The sequence below is a fragment of the Amphibalanus amphitrite genome, unplaced genomic scaffold (genome assembly GCF_019059575.1).
Source record: "Amphibalanus amphitrite isolate SeventyFive unplaced genomic scaffold, NRLGWU_Aamphi_draft 000203F_arrow, whole genome shotgun sequence".
NCBI classification, from domain to species: Eukaryota; Metazoa; Arthropoda; class Thecostraca; order Balanomorpha; family Balanidae; genus Amphibalanus; species Amphibalanus amphitrite.
In genome coordinates this window covers 697,745-715,554 of record NW_024881698.1, presented here as the reverse complement: position 1 = coordinate 715,554, position 17,810 = coordinate 697,745, and the positions used below count along the sequence as shown (strand labels likewise).

General features: G+C 63.2%; 1 protein-coding gene across 2 annotated transcripts in view; it reads left to right on the top strand.

Annotated features, from left to right (window-relative positions):
- LOC122384913 (ankyrin repeat domain-containing protein 6-like) overlaps positions 1 to 17,447 on the top strand; it is a 70,243-nt gene extending 52,796 nt beyond the window's left edge. The window contains exons 4-11 of one of the 2 annotated variants that reach the window (XM_043372740.1): positions 6,898 to 6,999; positions 8,765 to 8,962; positions 9,433 to 9,531; positions 9,918 to 10,016; positions 11,921 to 12,097; positions 12,353 to 12,547; positions 14,677 to 15,685; positions 16,198 to 17,447. In XM_043372740.1, the coding sequence (XP_043228675.1) occupies positions 6,898 to 6,999; positions 8,765 to 8,962; positions 9,433 to 9,531; positions 9,918 to 10,016; positions 11,921 to 12,097; positions 12,353 to 12,547; positions 14,677 to 15,685; positions 16,198 to 16,769 (2,451 nt within the window). In that variant the 3' untranslated portion in view covers positions 16,770 to 17,447. Of the gene's footprint in view, positions 1 to 6,897; positions 7,000 to 8,764; positions 8,963 to 9,432; positions 9,532 to 9,917; positions 10,017 to 11,920; positions 12,098 to 12,352; positions 12,548 to 14,676; positions 15,730 to 16,197 lie in introns of both variants that reach the window. The other variant, XM_043372741.1, reaches the window with a different exon arrangement.
- Positions 17,448 to 17,810: the final 363 nt, after the last annotated feature.

Below are 17,810 nucleotides of genomic sequence, written 5' to 3'. Positions count from 1 at the left end.
CGGACCAGCCGGTGCCACGGATGGCCTGTGAGCTCTGACGGCCTGTGAGCTCTGATGGCCTGTGAGCTCTGACGGCCTGTGAGCTCTGACGGCCTGTGAGCTCTGACGGCCTGTGAGCTCTGACGGCCTGTGAGCTCTCCACTGTGACCATGGTCTCGGGCGGCCATGTCGTCTCCATAAGCGGCACACTCCCCACACGGCGGACAGGCCAGGTAGACGGCACCACCACGCACACGACGGCACGGTCCTACTCCCCGTGAACAGGAGGCAGGGGCACCGTCACACAGCACACAGGAGGCAGCAGACGGCGTTACGTTCGGCACGGCTCGAGCGGCATTCGGTGCAGCCCTCACGAGATGGACATCAAATTGTGACCGGTCCCTCACAGGATCATACGAGTATACTGTGCCCGTACTGTCCTCCCCGGCGGCAATGCCCCAGGCTGTGGGCCTCCAGCCCTGGCTGCTGAGTGCGGGACGGCACCCTCGCCTGGCTCTGGAACTGATGTACGGAAAGAGCAGTCGTAATGCGTTGCACTCGGTCCGCCTGTTGCATGCGTACGAGGCAGGTGCACAGCACTGGCAGTAAAACGAACCTGTTCTGCTCTGCAAATGCTGTAATTTTACAAATTGAGCTCCATTGGCCGTTACAAGCTGGCACACCGACACAGAACACCACTTGGGCATCGCTATGCACTCGGAACATGCACGTGGTGGAGTGAAGTCACCGCATTTGAAGCTTTGCATGTGTTCGGACATCCCGGCGCAAAAGAGCACATATATTCATGTAATATGCATGCGACACGTATGCATGGGGCTTGCAGGGCAGGTGAGCCTTAGGCGCTGAAACAGGCCGGTTTTGCTGTATGCCACCTTCCTTAAATGTCTGGTATTGTCTATGCAGTGGAAGAAGTAGTCACTTCTTCAGCTTTCTTCGATTGTGAGTTGTGATACCACTTTGGCGTATATTCACCGGGCAAAATCATCGAGTCGGCGATCTCGAGTGATGTGGTGTCGGGCATGATATGAATTAAGCTTAACGATCGCGACTGCTGATTTGACCGCATGACTCACTGCGCCATAATAGTGAGTAGCATATGAAACAAGAATAGTGCTTCTGATAACATCTATAAAGGCACCATTTTCGCGCCTCTCATTTGTCTTTAATAATTAAGCTTTCCATACCAGTCGCTATGGTCCCATTCTATTGACTCCCAATGCGCGAGATTCGCCGGCCTCTCAGCCCAATCTCGAGCGAGATTCGCCGGCCTCCCAGTCCAATCTCTGGCGAGATTGGCCGGCCCGCCGCGCAGCCGGTATGGGACGGCGGCGATTCTATCGCCGGCCGGTCTGATTATCGATGGCGTGCGCTCGCTCCCTCTGATCGACTGAGGTGGGATAGCGGGGCACTCAGACGCCCGGCCGGTGCCGCGGGACAGCCGACCGGCGCAACGGCGGACAGATGTGATCCGCCCGGCCGTGCTGGGGGAGTTGACTGCCTGCCGCTCGCCTCTCTAACGTCACCAGCAGTGCTCCGGCTGGTGACTTGCATCCCCTTTTCATATCTCGCTCGCCCCCCTCTCTCTCTCCTCTCTCTCTCTCTCTCTCTCTCTCTCTCTCTCTCTCTCTCTCTCTCTCTCTCTCTCTCTCTCTCTCTCTTTCTCATTATCTACACCGTCAGGAGGCTTGCTTACGACGATAACCATGCTATCTCAGACTTTAATGGCCATGCCGAATCGGTGGACGGCGGTTGGGTCGGACCGCCACTACCCAGTACCCACCCCCTGGTGGCTGGCGGTGCGCTTCCGGCGTGTCCGCGTGCCGTGGTCGGCCGTTGGTAGCCCTCCCCTCTACTGTGCCCTTCTCACCACCGGAGGCGAACGCCCCTCCCTGCGGCTCGCCGCGCGGCCCAGCCGGGTGCCCGCCCCGCACCGCTCGCCGGCTGATTATCTAATTCCAGCCGATAGCCGCGCTGGCATGTGCCGTCCGGCCGGCCAGTTGCGCTGAGCCATTAATAACAGTGATCGCTGTATCACGGCTGCCGTTAGCCGTCTGCGGCCGGGCCAGACCCGTGAGCGGCTAAGTACTCCCGGTCGGTCGGTGCAGGGACAAAAAGCGTCCACTCGGTCCGGCGCTGAGCGCGGACTGAGCGCGGCCCTGACCGCGGCCCGCTGCGCCGTGACGAGTCACGGTGTGACGGTGTGTGACGCGTCGGCCGAGGGGCGGCGGCCGGCGCGGCGGATATCCGGTGGCCGCCCCGCCCGCGCCGCCCCCCGCCCGGGTCACACAGGGGCCAGTCAGTCACCAGCCGGCGGCACACCCGGGCGCACCGCGCCGCCTCCTCCGCAGATCGCGCGTGTGATATAGTGGCCGCTGCCGATAGCGTCTGAAGGCGCCGCGGGCCGGCGCAGCTCGTTAGCGGCGCGTGAGCGCGCGGCGCCACTATGCGTGACCGCGCCGCGGCGCCGCCCCATGGACAACTTCGTGCTGAGGATGCCGGCGCTCTACTCACCGACGTACGCGGCGCGGTGCGCGCCACTGGTGACGTTTAACCCCGTGTTCAGTCCGTCTCCGGTCGAGATGGCCGGCCCGGACCGGCTGTACCCGGGCCGGCGCGGCTACCTGCCGGACGCCGACAGCGACGTGTCGACGGTGACGTTCGAGCGCGAGGTGCTGCAGCGAAGTGGCTCGTTCGACGCGCTGTCCGCTGACGACACGGACCTGGAGGTGGCAGTCAGCCAGCTGCGGCTGCACCGGGCCGGGCGCGGCTCGGACCGGCGACACCACGAGGAGGCCGCACAGCTCCGAGAGCGGGCCAGACCGTTCTCCTACCTGGAGCCTCTGGGCGCCACCGAGTACCCCCGCCGAGAGAGGCACGAGCACCGGTCCGGGAGGCACGAGCGGCTCGACTGGCCGGTGTTGAGGACGCACGAGCGGCGGCTGGACGCAGAGTATCCGAAATATGCGGCCTATGACGGGGAGGAGCAGCGCGAACGGTGGGAGAGGCGCCAGCAGCGCCACGAGTACCACGACTGGCAGGAGCGGCTGGAGCGTCAGGAGCGACCGAGACGACACGGGCGCCGCGAGCTGCGCGAGTCTGAGCCGCCGGCGCGGCCGGCACACGCTGGCCGCGACTCGGATACGTCCGCGTACGATATTCCTCCTCGCGTGCTGCGCCCCACCAAGCCGCTGACGGCCAGCGGCTGGCGGGAGGAGGCGCCGCCGCCGGAGAACATTTACGAGACGCCGCGCCAGGCGGAGCCGTCGCCGCCGACGCGCCGCTCTCCGTCGCCCGTGTACGCCGACGTGCAGCCGCGCCGAGCCGGAGTCCGGGCCTCCGGCGAGGCGCGCTCGGCCGCCCCCGGAGTCCGGGCGCCGCCGGAGCGGGGCCGGCCCACCGAGCCGCCGCCGCCTCCGCCGCAGCAGGAGCAGGAGAGCGAGTACCTGACGATCCTGGCGCACTCGGAGACCTCTGCCGAGGAGGCGCCGGCGGCCATCTGCCAGGAGAGCGAGACCAGCTCGGGTGAGGAGGAGGGCCGCGAGGACACGACCGACGGCACGCCCGGCCGAGAGGCGCTCCGCGACGGCTCCGAGCTGTGGGCCGGCAACGAGGTGCGCCGCCTGCCGCCAGAGAGGCGGCGCAGGGCCGCCGAGAGGTCCAGCGGCGAGCGGCACAGACGGGACGGCGAGCGGCCGAGGAGGGACGGCGAGCGGCCGAGGCGGGACGGCTCCGAGACACGCGGAGAGCGCGAGACGCGCAGCGGGCGCCGCGCGCTGCTCGGAGCCCGCTCCCGACTGCTGTCCTCTCTGAGAGCGGGCCGGTCCCACAGCGCCGGACCGGTGCCCGCCTCCTCCCGGACCAGACAGGCGAGTCCGCAGTTCTGACCAATCACTGACGCACCGCCCGCAGCGCGCCACTCTCCCTTTACTGCCCCCACACACAGCCACTTCTTTATTGGGACAGGTGCCCTTTGTCTGAGCTAACCGCAGGTGCTCTTCTTCCGAGCTGGTTCGCCGAGCCTCGTATCAGAACACATCATCAGATGCCTTCCCAGAGCCGGGCCCAGCTGCCCCCCTCAGCTGCGGGCCGCTGGCAGCTGGCCAGCGCCACTGGTGCGGGAGGCTGGCCGGTACGGCTGACCGGTGCGGCTGACCGGTGCGGCGGCTCGCCGGGGTGGGGGGGGGGGGGAGGGAGAAGGTGGGCGGCTCCACCCGCATATCGCTCGCTCAGGCGCCCCACACCCCGAACTGTCGATCTCATTATGCTGCTAGCCCGGAGACAGGGAGGGAGAGAAACCCTGACTAACCAGAAAAATGTAGACTGACTCAACCAGCCGGGGTGCAATCAACCGTTCCCCCACCTCCTACCTCCAGCGCTGCTCGGCGGCCACAGAGACTCCTTGTCTGGCCCTGCGCCCCGGGCGTCGCCGTCAGCCGCCGTCTCCGCGGTGCACTGCCACGCTGGGCGGTACATCAAGGTGCCGCCGGCGGCGGCGTGCTCCACCCTGTGGGAGGGAGCGCTCGGCTCGCGGGGGCCGCGCCCCACCAGCAAATACCGAGCCGTGCGCCGATACCATTACGGGCCGGAGCACCGCCGGCCGGGCCCGCGGCGCCGCCTGCCGTGCCGGCCGCCCGCGCCGGGCGGCGATGTTGCGCCCGCCGCGCCCGCCGTTCCTCAGTCGCGGCCGACAGGTGCCGTGCACGCTGAGCGGCCGGCGCAGCGCACGCCGCCACGACGCCGCCACGCACAAAGCCACTCGAGCGCGGTCCGACCACAAAAACGGCTGCTCTCCGACGGCCGTATGGGTTTAACCTTTGGACGGGGGCAGGGGTCGGCCGAGCCGGCGAATGGCCGAGGGCGCCGGCGGCCGGCGTTTTTGTGCCGGCCGGCCGATATGAAGCTATCGGTCGGCGATGGGCGCAGTGCAGCGGCGCGCCGGGCGGACGGGCCGGCTGGGGGCGGGATGACGCGGCGGTCGGTCGGCCGGGCGGGGCGGGACGGCTCGGGCCGCTGTTACAGGGCGGGGCCCGCCGCTCGCTGTTTCCGCTGCTGCAGCCGGCAGGGGCCTTTGTACGGGCTCTGTGGCGCCGGCCAGCCGCTGCGCAGCTCAGTTACGGAATTAGGTGGGGAAGGGGAACCGGGTGGGGAAGGGGTGCCGGGTGGGGAAGGGAAGCCGGGTGGGGAAGGGGAGCCCCGGGGTGGGGAAGGGGAGCCCCGGGGTGGGGAAGGGGAGCCCCGGGTGGGGAAGGGGAGATCACCGGCGAGCGTGGCCTTCAGCACGTGGGCCGCTGCCGGCCCTCGGAAATGGCTCACCGGCTCACTGGGTTCCATGCGCTCGGTAAACGTTGCCTATTACTGACTGTGAGATTTTTAAACACGAGTCATGCAAACAGACCACCGGCCAAACGTGATATCGCTCATCGAATCTCGCACACAGCTCATCCTGGTAACTTTGTCCAATAGATTTGAGTGGTACGTATTCGGCGCCGATTTTCCAGCGAGCTTACTTCCCTGGCGGGAGGATTTACCCGATATTTCAGCACTGTACCGTGTGTGACTTTGCAGCTTTCATCGGATAGAGGCGGCTCAGTCGGCGGTGTTTTCATGAGCTCCATTTGCATGAAGCGCCGCACCTCAGCGGCGGCCCTGCCGCCGGGCTGGGGAGAGCAGTGCACGGGTGGGAGAGGAAAGAGGAGCGCCATTGTCCGCTTCGTGTACCGCGAGAGCAGGCAGCTGGCCGTGCGGTAAGCCCGGCAACAACTGCAGTCACCCGTCAAAGCCTGCCCAGACTCGGCCACAGCCGTACTCTCGACTGCCGGGCCGTGGGACCGGACTGAGAGTCCAGCGAGGGGTCCCAACACCAGAACGGAGCTAGGTCCGGACCGACACCCTCCCCAGCCGCCGCTGCTCTCACGTTAATTTGTGGACATTCACGGCTCCCTCCGCGACATTCCAACTCATTACTGACGGCGCCGGTTAGCTCCGGAGTCCAGCATGGCGTCCGACACGATCTGTGGGCTAATCCGGCAATGTGGGCCGGCCGGGCGGGCTGGCCGGAGTGTGGAGAGGATCCCGGTGTAAACACGGCTTACACGGCTCCGGCCAGTCGCGGCGGACTCGGACGCCTCACGGCGGACAGTGGAGCCCGTCCGCGGTCTCACGCCGGCCCGGAGTGGAAACTGGGCAGTCAGCGGCGCCCCGCGGATAGGTCGGCCGGCGCCGGCGGAAAGTCAGCTCCGTCAGGTTCCGCTATTTCCTGGCGGATCGGTTACCGGCACTGGCAGCGTGTTCTCACGGAACGAGGTTGGGAGGGGTGACCGTGACTGGTTTGACCGGCGGCGCCGGAACAGAGCAAGGTCACGAGCAGTATACGGTCAGCCGGCGCGGCTGTCCGACCGCCCAACTGAGCCTCTTCCAAACGGAGCCTACCCTGTGACCCAGTTATAGCTGTACAGTCTGTCTTAAAAGTACCGCGCAAAGTGACGGTGGATCCATCAAGCCTGACCGAGGAAGGGCCTGCTAAATTTGAATCACCGAAGCAATTGACATCCTCGTCCATTCCCCAGGTCAATTGGTTCGGTGACTTTCAAACTATAGCAGGCCCTTCATCGGTCAGGCTTGATGGATCCACCGTCACTTTGCGCGGTACTTTTAAGACAGACTGTACAGGCAGGCAGGTCCAACAAACTGTCGATGCCACCCACTGTCGTGTTTCCCTGGACCTTCACACATGCCGTGTGCAGACATGCTATATTGTATATTGCCGTGACCAATTACGAATTCGTTCCCGTCGCGACTCGTCTGTTGACACGCTGTGTATTGCCGGGGACCTCACTTTGCGTTACTGCCCGATGCGCCTACCTCTCACTAACTCTGTGCGCTCTGTTGCTGTTACAGAGCGGCCACACCCCGCTGCAGCGGGCGGCCGCCGAGGGCCACGTCCAGGTGGTGCAGCAACTCATCCAGAAGGGCGTCACCGTCGACCACCAGGACGAGGTGGTGAGTACAGCAGCACGGTCCCTCACTGTCAGTGGGGAACGTCACCCGTCACCTGCTGTAATACAGGCTCGGATAGACACCAGCGGTACCCGTAACTGTCCAATCCTATGACCCGTGTATCGGACGAGGCAATGGACAACAGGTGTCACAGTTGACGGATGGTCCGCATGGATGAACGGTTGTCCAGCATCCCGGAACGGACTGGCGGCGACGGCGGCGATAGCGCGGAGAAATCTCTCCTTTCTCCCGCCCTCTCCCCCGGGGAGGGATGACGTCACGACCGACCCGCCGCCGGAGGGGCGCTGTTGGTCGGCAGCGGCACCATGAGCGCGGTAACGGCCAGCTGATGACGACTCTATGAGCGCGGTGACGCCGACGATGACGGCTGCTCCGTGAGTGATAGGACGGAGCTGATGACGGCTGGTCCATGAGCGTATGTGACGGAGTCGATGGCCGTCCGTGAGTGATAGGACTAAGGACGGAGCCGATGACGGTCACTCCGTGAGTGTAATGTGAGCGAGCTATCAGCTGTGACGGCCTGCTCTGTCACTCGGCCGCGGCTCCGCCCCACCCGGCACCCACCCCCGTAGTCGTGCCGCTCTGAATAGTAAAGGGGGCGGCTCGCCGAGCCGATGGGAGTGGTTTGCGGGGTTTCGGATGACCGGCTTTCAGTGTCGGCGTGATTTATGCTTCACGACGTGCGTCACAGACTAACAGCCGTGCGTCGAACTGACGGGAGACTACGGGCCGGAGACTGGGACAGATGCTGGGCCGGACATAGGACTGGAGACTGTGTAGCAGAGTCTGGGACTAGAGACTGGGTCGAATACCGGCAGAGGAGACTACCGCATTGAACTCATCTGCCATTGAAGTCCGTGAGCTTCAGAACCCGCCTGACGGCCGATGTTGGTCCACGCAGTACGGCTCTCTCTGTGTTCTCTGCCTCTCTGGGCGGTGTTCGTCCGCTCAGTACGTTCAGTACACAGGGAGCTGTGTGCTCTGCCTCCCTGGGCTGAACGGTCCGCGTGGCGCTCGGAGCCGCGGACCCCCGCCGCCGCGGACGGTGCGGTGCGGTGCGCCCTTCAGCACAGACGCCGGCCACGCTGGCCCACCCGTGACGTCACAAACACCGGTCCGTGACGTGGCCGTCAATGGCGAGTGACGTCATTCGGGCGTGCAGCCTTCCACGGCTGACTGGCTGGCGGGCGCTGTGTCGGGGGCGGCGGCGTCCCCTGATCGGCGGGCTATCGCCGTGCCCCACGCCGCCGTCTCTGTATTCAAACTCGTGCCGGCGAGCGGGGTGCTTGGGTACGGGAGAAGTGCCGACCCCTCCCTGCCGGTGATACGAGGGCAAATATGGGAACGGGAGAGGAACCGAATGCCAGGCCCCTGGCCCGCTGTACCATGAGTGAGTCGGTGATAGTTTCGGCACGGAAGATGGCGGCGATAAGCCTCTCACGGCCGACCGTGCATGGTCCGGTCCTGAGTCTTCCCCGTTTTAGGTATGGCTCCCTGCCCCGTGATTCATGCTGGAAATGTTGTTTTAGGAATAAAACATTGCCATTTTCAGCTTTCCGGCTGATGGTATGCTATGAATCTCGACAGAGATAGATTTTGTGTGTAAAGTAGGAAGACTATCGATGTTTGGCGATAATGTGTTACGTTGTAAAACTCGTGCGGCACAAGTGTCCTACGGACGTAAACCTGCCATCACCGGTAGTGCCGTATGACAGTCTCTCAGTAAAGTGTGCCCTCTCCCCCACAGAACGGTAACACGGCGCTGCACGAGGCGGCCTGGAAGGGCTACAGCCAGTCGGTGGACGCACTGCTGCGGGCGCGCGCTAACATGTACCTGCGGAACCGGGGCGGCTTCACGGCGCTCCACCTGGCCTGCCAGAACGGCCACAACCAGACGTGTCGGCTGCTGCTGCTGGCCGGCTGCAGCCCCGACATCAGCAACAGCGTGAGTGGGACCGAGGGAGGGCGGGACAGGGCAGCATCGGGGACTGGCCGGCTGCAGTGTCACTGGGACGGAGGACCGGGTTGGACAGGGCGGGGCAGGGCAGCATCGGGGACTGGCTGGCTGCAGCCCAGACATCAGCAACAGCGTGAGTGGGACCGAGGACAGGGCGGGGCAGGGCAGCATCGGGGACTGGTCAGCTGCAGCGTGAGTGGGACGTGGATCGTGGACGGCGCAGGACCGCGAGGGGCGGAAAGGGGCGGAACGGATGTGTGTTGCGAGGTGAGAGAGTAAGAGGGAGGGAGATCTCAATGGCCCACTTTGTGTGCTGTGTGTGTCGATGAGAGTTGCCGCGTGTTATCTGATAGGGGCTGCCATCTGATATTTCCATTGAGGAGTCTTAATGAGCGCGGTCGTCCAGCCCGGGACAGGCGATCTCCTGAGCCCTCTGACGGTGACCTGTGGCCTTTCAGTACGGTGACACGCCACTGCACACGAGCGCGCGGTATGGCCACGCCGGTGTGATGAGGATCCTGATCAGTGGGGACGCCAGTCTCTCCGAACAGAACAAGGTGAGCCCGCGCCCGGCGTCGGATCCATCAGATCTCTCAAAATAATTCTTTTTTTTTATAACAGATATGCAAGATAGTAAACGGTCTATTTATATGCCCCTGCTGCAGCGGCGGGGCTGATTTTCCGTGGTCGCCTGTTCGGTCTCGCTGTGCTATCGGTGTCTGTTGCGGCGGGTCCATCTGCTCCGAGCGGTCCACACCTCAATTAGCGTGTCTCTGAGCATCACGACTGCGCTGTCGCCGTGACCAGTCACTGGTCGGTGGGTCGAGCCGGCCGGCCCGCTGCGCTACCCACTCCGACAGGGCTGAGGGCGCCGCTGGCAGGGTCGGAGGGGACGGCAGCCGGCCACCGGCACACCACTGACCCCACTGACCGTTACCGACAGAACGGCGACACGGCGCTTCACATCGCCGCCGCCATGGGACGGAGAAAACTCACCAGGATCCTGCTGGACGGCGGCGTCGACTACAACCTGAGGAATAAGGTGGGTGGAGGCTCGGCGGGCTGGCGTCGCGGTGGGCTGGGGTCGCCCTGTCGAGGGCGACCTGGAAGGGCTGTGAGAGAGGAGCGGGTGACCTACCGTCGCCCTTCACTTCCGTGCTGTCAATACCGGCAGACATTTCGGGACGGAGTGCGGGAGACAGTGTCAACGCGGGTCGGTCTGTGCATGTCCGTATACGGTCAGCCGCGTCTACACAGACACCGCGCTTTAGCTGTGTGTCCAGTAAGCCACACACTGTCACCCTGCGCTCTCAACCGTCCCTCTGGCCGATCGCACCCGTCCCTCTCACCGATCCTACCTGTCCCTCTCATCGATCCTACCTGTAACCTGCCCCTCTCATCGCTCCCACCCGTAGCTCCCGCCGCTCCCATCCGTAGCTCCAGCCGGTCCCTCTGACCAGACCAGCTCCTCTGGACGGCGCACACGGTACGCTGCCAGGTCCCACTCGACCCTGCATGACCATCTCCGCCGTCTCTCCTCTGGCCCTCCGCTCAGTCACGGGTCCGGCATTCCCTTGCATGCCCATACGACTACTCAGATGCTGAGTACCTACTACACTTACCGACCAGGGACGTATAGGCGTACGAGTATATGGTGCATCGCGTCCGCGCAGTCACAGGCCAGGGTTTCGGACGTCCATTCAACCCTATACCAATCGACGAAACCACAACTGATCCTTCGTTAAAGGGACCCTCCCACCTTAACATTAGTTTTGAGTTGAGATAGCCAAGTTTGCGGCCAGGCTCAGAAACCACCATTTATCCTGGTCGCAACCCCCGCAGCTTTATGGTGTTCAAGAAATTTCTTCCCTTTACTTGCAGGGTGGGACCAGCGTGGTCCCTATCTCTTAACCATTACGGGAATCTGATGACGTCATCAGGCTTTCGAACGTCCGTGAAATGTTTGACTAAAACGTTTTGTAGCACGCGGTGGTATATGCTGCTTTGCGCGCAACAAATGCCGCACTTTCAAATAAAGTCGCTAGGAACAGCGGAGATCCCAAAAAGTAAACAAAAGTAAAAGTTTAATATCTTGAAAACCGGTGAATATTTTTCGATGAAATTTGGTAGATATTCGTTTTTGCTCTTTCTGAACCGAGCGACATCACTTTCATGCCAATTCATTAACTTTTTTGAAGGTGGGAGGGTCCCTTTAATTGGCAGCCTGTCAGCGCGTTGAAATAGTATCTCGATTTTATCGCCGGCTAAGCGGTTACCAGGGCCGCCGTGTCGAGGTGAGGCTGACATGGCCTCTGGTCCAGTGACAAGGAGTGAAATACGACCGACGGTCGCCGAGGCCCAGCGGCTTCGGCCATCCTGGGGCAGGTATCGACGAGTTCTCTAACACGTAGGCGGACCGAGCGCTGACAGGCCGTCGCTTTCAGGCCGAGACCTTGGCTGCTCTGGGATGCCCAGTCTGCCCACTGCAAGGGCCTGTAGAAGACGCATAACAGCTTACACGGCCTGCTCTGGCGACTTCCCGACTGTCCCAGCGCCGATCCGTCTGTTTGCCGCTTTAACGTTTGATGTTGTCATTCGCCTGACCGTTGGTCCTCTCACGCCGTTTGTAAGTCCGTCTGATTGTCGGTCTGGCTGACCACCGCACTCTGGTCCACTGTCTGTTTGTCTGACCGTCTGCTGGTCGCTCTGACTGACCGTTGGTACGTCTGACCGTCTGCTGGTCCGTCTGACCGTCCGCTCTGGTCCGTCTGACTGCCGTTGGCCCATCTGACCGCTGACCCGCTGACCACTGGTCCGCTGTCCGTCTGACCGACCGCTGGCCCCTCTGACCGCCGGCCCGCTGTCCGTCCGTCCGCTGGCTCCTCTGACCACTAGTCTCTCTGACCACTGACCCCTCTGACCGCCGGCCCACTGTCCGTCCCGCAGCAGGAGGAGTCGGCGCTGCAGATCGCCCTCAGGAAGGAGCACGTCGAGATCGTCGAGATGATCAGCAACCCACCGGAGGTGACGCGACTCTCCACGAAGCGCGAGGAGAAGCGCGCCAAACCGGAGAGCGGCTCCTCCAGCAAGGAGGGGAGCGGAAAGCACATCGACAAGAAAAAGGTGGGTGACGGAGACCGGTTATTGTTGCGCAGAGCCGCTTCCCGGAAAGTGGCGGCGCGCTGTGAGGGCACTATCGGGCCGGCCGGCGCGCTGTGTACGGCCGCTCGTTGGCCTCTGACCCCCGTGGCGTGCAACAATGCCGTGCCGGCGTGCACGGGCCGCGTGTCTCGTCCAATAACGCGCGCAGGTGATTATCGTTCCTCGCCGCCCCGCCCCCGCACTTGGAGCCTAACCACCACCCTCGACGCATTCCAGAAATCGTCCAAGGTGCACTTCGAGCCCAAGAAGTCGTCCAAGACGAAGAAGCCGTCGCCCAAGTGGTCTCCGTACGGGTGTTTCTACCCGCCGGATATGACCGAGTTTCCGCAGCCGCGGCTGGACACGCTGCCCAAGGATCCGCTCGGGAAGGGCGAGCAGTACTACCTCGACCTCTCCGGCAACATCAGGAAGGTCGGTGGGCGCGCCCCCGCCGCTGCTGACGGGGACGGTGCTGGTGACGGACTCGGTGGCCAGGGGCGGTGCGCGGAGACGGGGGAGCCGAACAGGCCGAGGCGGGCGCCGGCCGTCGGACTCTGCTGCCAAAGACGCTCCCGTGGCGAGGCGCAGTGATAGCCAGCGCCGCCGACCGTGCAATGCATGCCTGCATGACTGGCTTTCCGGAAAACCCCGCTTCTTTGCTTGACTAGCTTACGCCTGGTGTAGTCTAACGCTTGTGCAATGTGCATATTGTTTAACTCCTTCATTCATGTGTCTAGCATTTTTCAAATGTCTCGAACTTCTCTGACCTGTACTGAGCCGTGTTTGTGTGGCCATGTGTGATATAACCACCCGTATGACTCTGGGTATCTTATGTAGCGGAAGAAAGTTTGGCCGACATATATCATCTGTCACACAGGTCGTTATTTTACACTGATAGCGAAAACTTCATCCTTGCATGTGCCAAGAAAGTATGCATACAAGACACTTTGAGAAGTGAACTTTACTTGTGAAAACAAATGATAAAACATATAGAGTATAGCTAGGTTGCACTAAAAGCGTGAGAGCAGTGAGCAGATGGCACTATACACCGATTGCACGAGTTGCGGCCGCCCAATAACACAGCCGGCCAGAGGTGGCATCTGATGTGTTCGCGATACCCAGAACACGGAACACGACTTGTCCCTTGTAGACCGAACTTCTCCGAACAGATAGAGCCGGTGTGGAGCCGAGAAAACATGAGTGACGGATAACAGGCTCTGATGACCGCTGGATAAGAGACTCCGATGACCGGACAGCGTTCCGACAGAACTTACAGACACCTTACACTGGCGTCCCGACAGATTCACCTTTCACTGGAGCTCTGAAGGGCCCTCCGACGCCTTCCGCGCGCCCCCACAGGTCCTGTGACGCTTTACACCGGCTTTGCTTGTGGGGCGACAGGTCCTATCTGTGACGACTGACACGAGACGCCCGACACCTCCCCGACCGGGTCTTTGACGCCTTGCTGGAGGAAGTGTCGCACGCGAGCTAATCCGCTAATTCCGGTCTGCGGCTTGTACCGGTCGGTTATCGCTAAAAGTGGTCGAGCTGGGGCGCCCGGCCGGCCTGCGCGCTGTAAAAACCGGGATTGAAATCCACACATTCATCCGGTCCTCCCGTATACTGAGAGAAGATTCAGCACCACACATTGGGACATGTCTTGTGCGCTGTGCAGTCATCTATCAGTACACAAAAATGACTGGTTCATTCGTTTGGTCTGGATTTTAAGATCGGTCTGGGTCTATCTATACTGATCTTGTTGGAGGTCTGCCGTAGTCCTGAGGTCCTCTCTGGACCCATGGTATGCTCTGGGCCTGTCGGAGGTCTGCCCCGGTCCTGTCCATTTGCCCGGGAATGGCACCAATAAATGTGTCGCCGGCCGGACCGGCGGCCTCGGAGCGGCCACGGCGGCCCGGACCGGACCCGTTTATCGCCAATCAGTCGGGCCGGCGCCCGGCTCACACCATTGTTCGCTGACAGCCCGGGACGGGCGGGGGCGGACCAATCCGACCGGACGCACCCCAGCGCCTCTCTGGGTCGGATCAGGGGGCAGCCAGGGTCCGCAGCGCCGTCACACTGATGCCGGAACGGCGGAAAGTAGTGCCAACAGGGAAAACTAGGTCCACCACTACACAACTACACCTCATCCCGCTCCTGAATGCATGGTGTGCCTATACTCGCACCGGAACCTACCGCCTGCAACACTTGTATGTACGTCGCATTCCAACCCGAGAGCGGCCGCTCAGTACAGCGCCTGTGTGAGAGAGTGACACTGAGATAGCACACCCAGACACGAGAGATTGCATATCCAGGGACGGGATACCCCACGCCCAGACACGGGAGATAGCGCATCCAGACTAAGTGCAGATCCAGACAGACTGTCACGACACGGGAACACTGTCTCGAAACGGGACAATGGTGAACTTGTCAAGTCACTGCCTGCACATGCCTCCGATCAGCTCTGTTACAATCACTGTCTGCACCATGTGTTCCCCTGTCGCGGCACTGTGCCCACCAGGCGCGGGCCCCTTATGACCCTAACCCTGACCCGTGTGCGACAGGGCCCCGTCGGAGAGGGTTACACGTGCTACTGCGCGCCCTTCTTCCGCCATGTCGAGGACAAGCTGGACAAGGACAAACACGAGCTGATCCACCACATCGACCTGACGCACGGCAAGCTGGACAAGAAGATCGCCAGTCTGGAGAAGCGCACCCGCACGCAGCTCACCGGCATCAACGAGCTGATGCGAGAGCGCTTCAGCCGCGAGCGGGCCGAGTGCGCCAACCGCGCCGAGCGGGTGGCGCTGCGCACGCGCACCGAGCTCGAGCGCCGCCAGGGCGTGCAGCTGCGCGGTGTCAAGGACGACCTGACCGCCTACCTGGAGGGCAAGTTCACCCAGCTGGGCGTGCGGGACGGCGTGCTGCGAGCCAGCGCGCGCCACCTGCACAAGGCGCGCAGCGAGGAGCTACTCACCGACATCAGCGACGACGACGACCTGGAGAGCGGCGGCAGCGGCGGCGCCGAGGGCGGCCTGCGCGTGCTGCAGCGGCCCTCCGAGTACCCGCCGCTCCGCTCGGCCGGCTCGCTCAGCGACCTGCGCCGCCGGCTCGAGCAGGAGGACTCGACCGAGACGGCGCCCAGCGAGCCGGCGGCCGCCTCGCCGCGCCACCACCCGCTGCCGCTGCGGCCCGGCGACACCCAGGACGGCTACGGCGCGCGGCCCAAGCACGGCGCCGTGCTGGAGGTGCGCAACGCCCACCTGCGCGCCGGCACCGAGCCGTGGCCGGGCGGCGCGCGCGTGCCGCCCGGCTACGTGGGCTACCCGGCCGGCGCCACCGACTCCGGCGGCCCGTACTCGCCGCTCGCCTACAACAACCCCGGCTACGTGCAGTACGAGCCGCTGCCGCCCGGCGCGCCGGCGCCGGGGCCGGGGGCGGTGCCGGGCCGGCCGCCGCCGGGCCGCCAGTTCCGACCGCTGGAGCTCGAGGAGACCACTGACCAGCACAACGACTCGGGCTACAGCACCAAGATCTACGGCAGCAGCCAGGGCCCGTCGCCGGCGCTGTCAGGTGAGGCGCGGCCGGTGCGCCTCCGCAGGTAGTGGCGCCGCCAGGTGAGTGCTGTCGGAACTGTGAGTGCGCCCAGCGGCCGCACCTAGCACCGCACCGCGCCGGGGCACGGGCCGGGTCAGCGGGTGGGAGGGGCACCCGCCGCGGCCCGGCTCGGCCCGGCTATCCACAGCACTCACCTGGCACGGCTATCGGAGCACGCAGCCGCTGATCACTGCATCAACGGACGGTACACGGGCCTCGAATGGAACGGTGGCTCACCTCACCGCTACCACTGCAGTTGGACTGTTCTTTTGTCAGAGGCAATTAGGATCTTTGGGTTTTCTTTTATGTCGCAAGACAACTCTAATTGGACATTGACCGTAATGATAAAAAACAGAGATATGGCATGGTTCACTCATAGCTGCAACTCTGACATTTTACCGTAAACTTAAAGTTCATCAACGATGTCAAACAATGTATAACTGAAAGTGCTCATTGGCCTGGAGCTGACCGGTGTGATCTTTCGGCAGGAGTACCAGAGGACGAGGCGCATCTCCATCCGAGTACACAGCTGCACCACACTTCTCAGCCGTCTCCGTCTCACTCGGGACGGACGGTGACTCCCGAGCAGAGCGGGGGGCACTCGCAGTCGCCGTCTCCGGCGCACCACCCGGCGCCGCTGTCACTGCCGCCTGGACAGACAGGGCTGCACCCGGGCCAGACTGCACCCCACCCGGGCCAGACTGCACCCCATCCGGGACAGACAACGCTCCACCCTGGACAGACAGGGTTACACCTGGGACAAACAGCACCCCATCCCGGCCAGACAGCGCTCCACCCCGGACAGAACGGGCTTCACCCCGCGCCGAACGGCCTGCACCCCGCGCCGAATGGCCTGCACCCCGTGCAGAACGGGCTGCACCCCGCTCCGAACGGCCTCCACCGGGGCGCGGGCGGGCCGCCGGGCGCTCACCCGGCCGGCCGGCTGTCTCTGGGGCCGCGTATCCAGGCTCTGCAGACACACCTGGCGCGGATCACCGAGGATATGTCCGGACTGGAGCAGGCGCTCGACCCGCCCGGCATCAAATCCAGCCTGGTGTGACCGGACCGGCCCGGAGCGCGGAGCGGCGCGTACAAACGACCTGCCGGCAGCGCGGCGCTGGCGGCGTCCGTCTGCCACAGCCGCCGGAGGGGACGCCAGTGCCACCGCCCCCACGTACAGGGACCGGCCGGAGCCGCCGGAGGGGACGCCATTGTCCCAGATACCGGGACCGGCCGGAGCCGCCGGAGGGACGCCACCGTCCCCAGATACCGGGACCGGCCGGAGCCGCCGGCGGTGCGCCCGCGAGCGAGTGATGTGTGAGGGAGAGAGAGACCGGTAGAGTACCCGCACTGTACTCTGCGCCACCTGCCAGCGCGCCAGCCTCAGTGCCATCCATCCCATTGTCAGACTGTTCTGTCCATGTTCACGGCGAGTGGTGGCGCTCGACCTCCGTCCAGGCGCCGTCACACAGCCGCGCATGCAATCATCAGTGTTATCATGTGTGGGGCGCGCTCAGTGCCCTGTCATTCTGCTATGATGTGTTGTTTGTTTACCGAGTATCCGGCCACTCCCAGTGCTGGGAGGGGTGGCCGAAGCCGTGCGGGGGCTGCGCGGTAGTGCGCACCAGTTCCGCGGCGCCTCACGTTACAAATGCTATTTATGTGGAGCCCTGCCGCTCTTGTTATTGAGCTCGCGAGTCTCATCGTTGTCTAGATAATAAAGTTTCTAGTCCATTTATATGCTACGTGTTTCGCTTGGCGATCGGATCTTTGAACAGTTAGAAGACAAGATCAGCGCCGTAAATACCCGAGTGGATTGGCGTGCAGCAGTTATCCACACCAGCATCGCATTAAATGCATCAACTTCTACGCAGAATTAGGTTAGAAAGACCCATGTCGAACCGAAAAAAAAAATACTGAGTTCCATGCACTGGCTGAGCTAGTTAAGTCCTGAATAGGGTTGGTGTTATTGTCCGGTGATACCCGTGTTATTGTTGTGTGAGCCAGTGCAGTCTCCCGTTAACCCACGAGCCGCTGGGTGCACAAAGTTGCCCCCCTTTACGTTTTGCGGAATATCTCCAAAACCTGATGAGCTACGAAC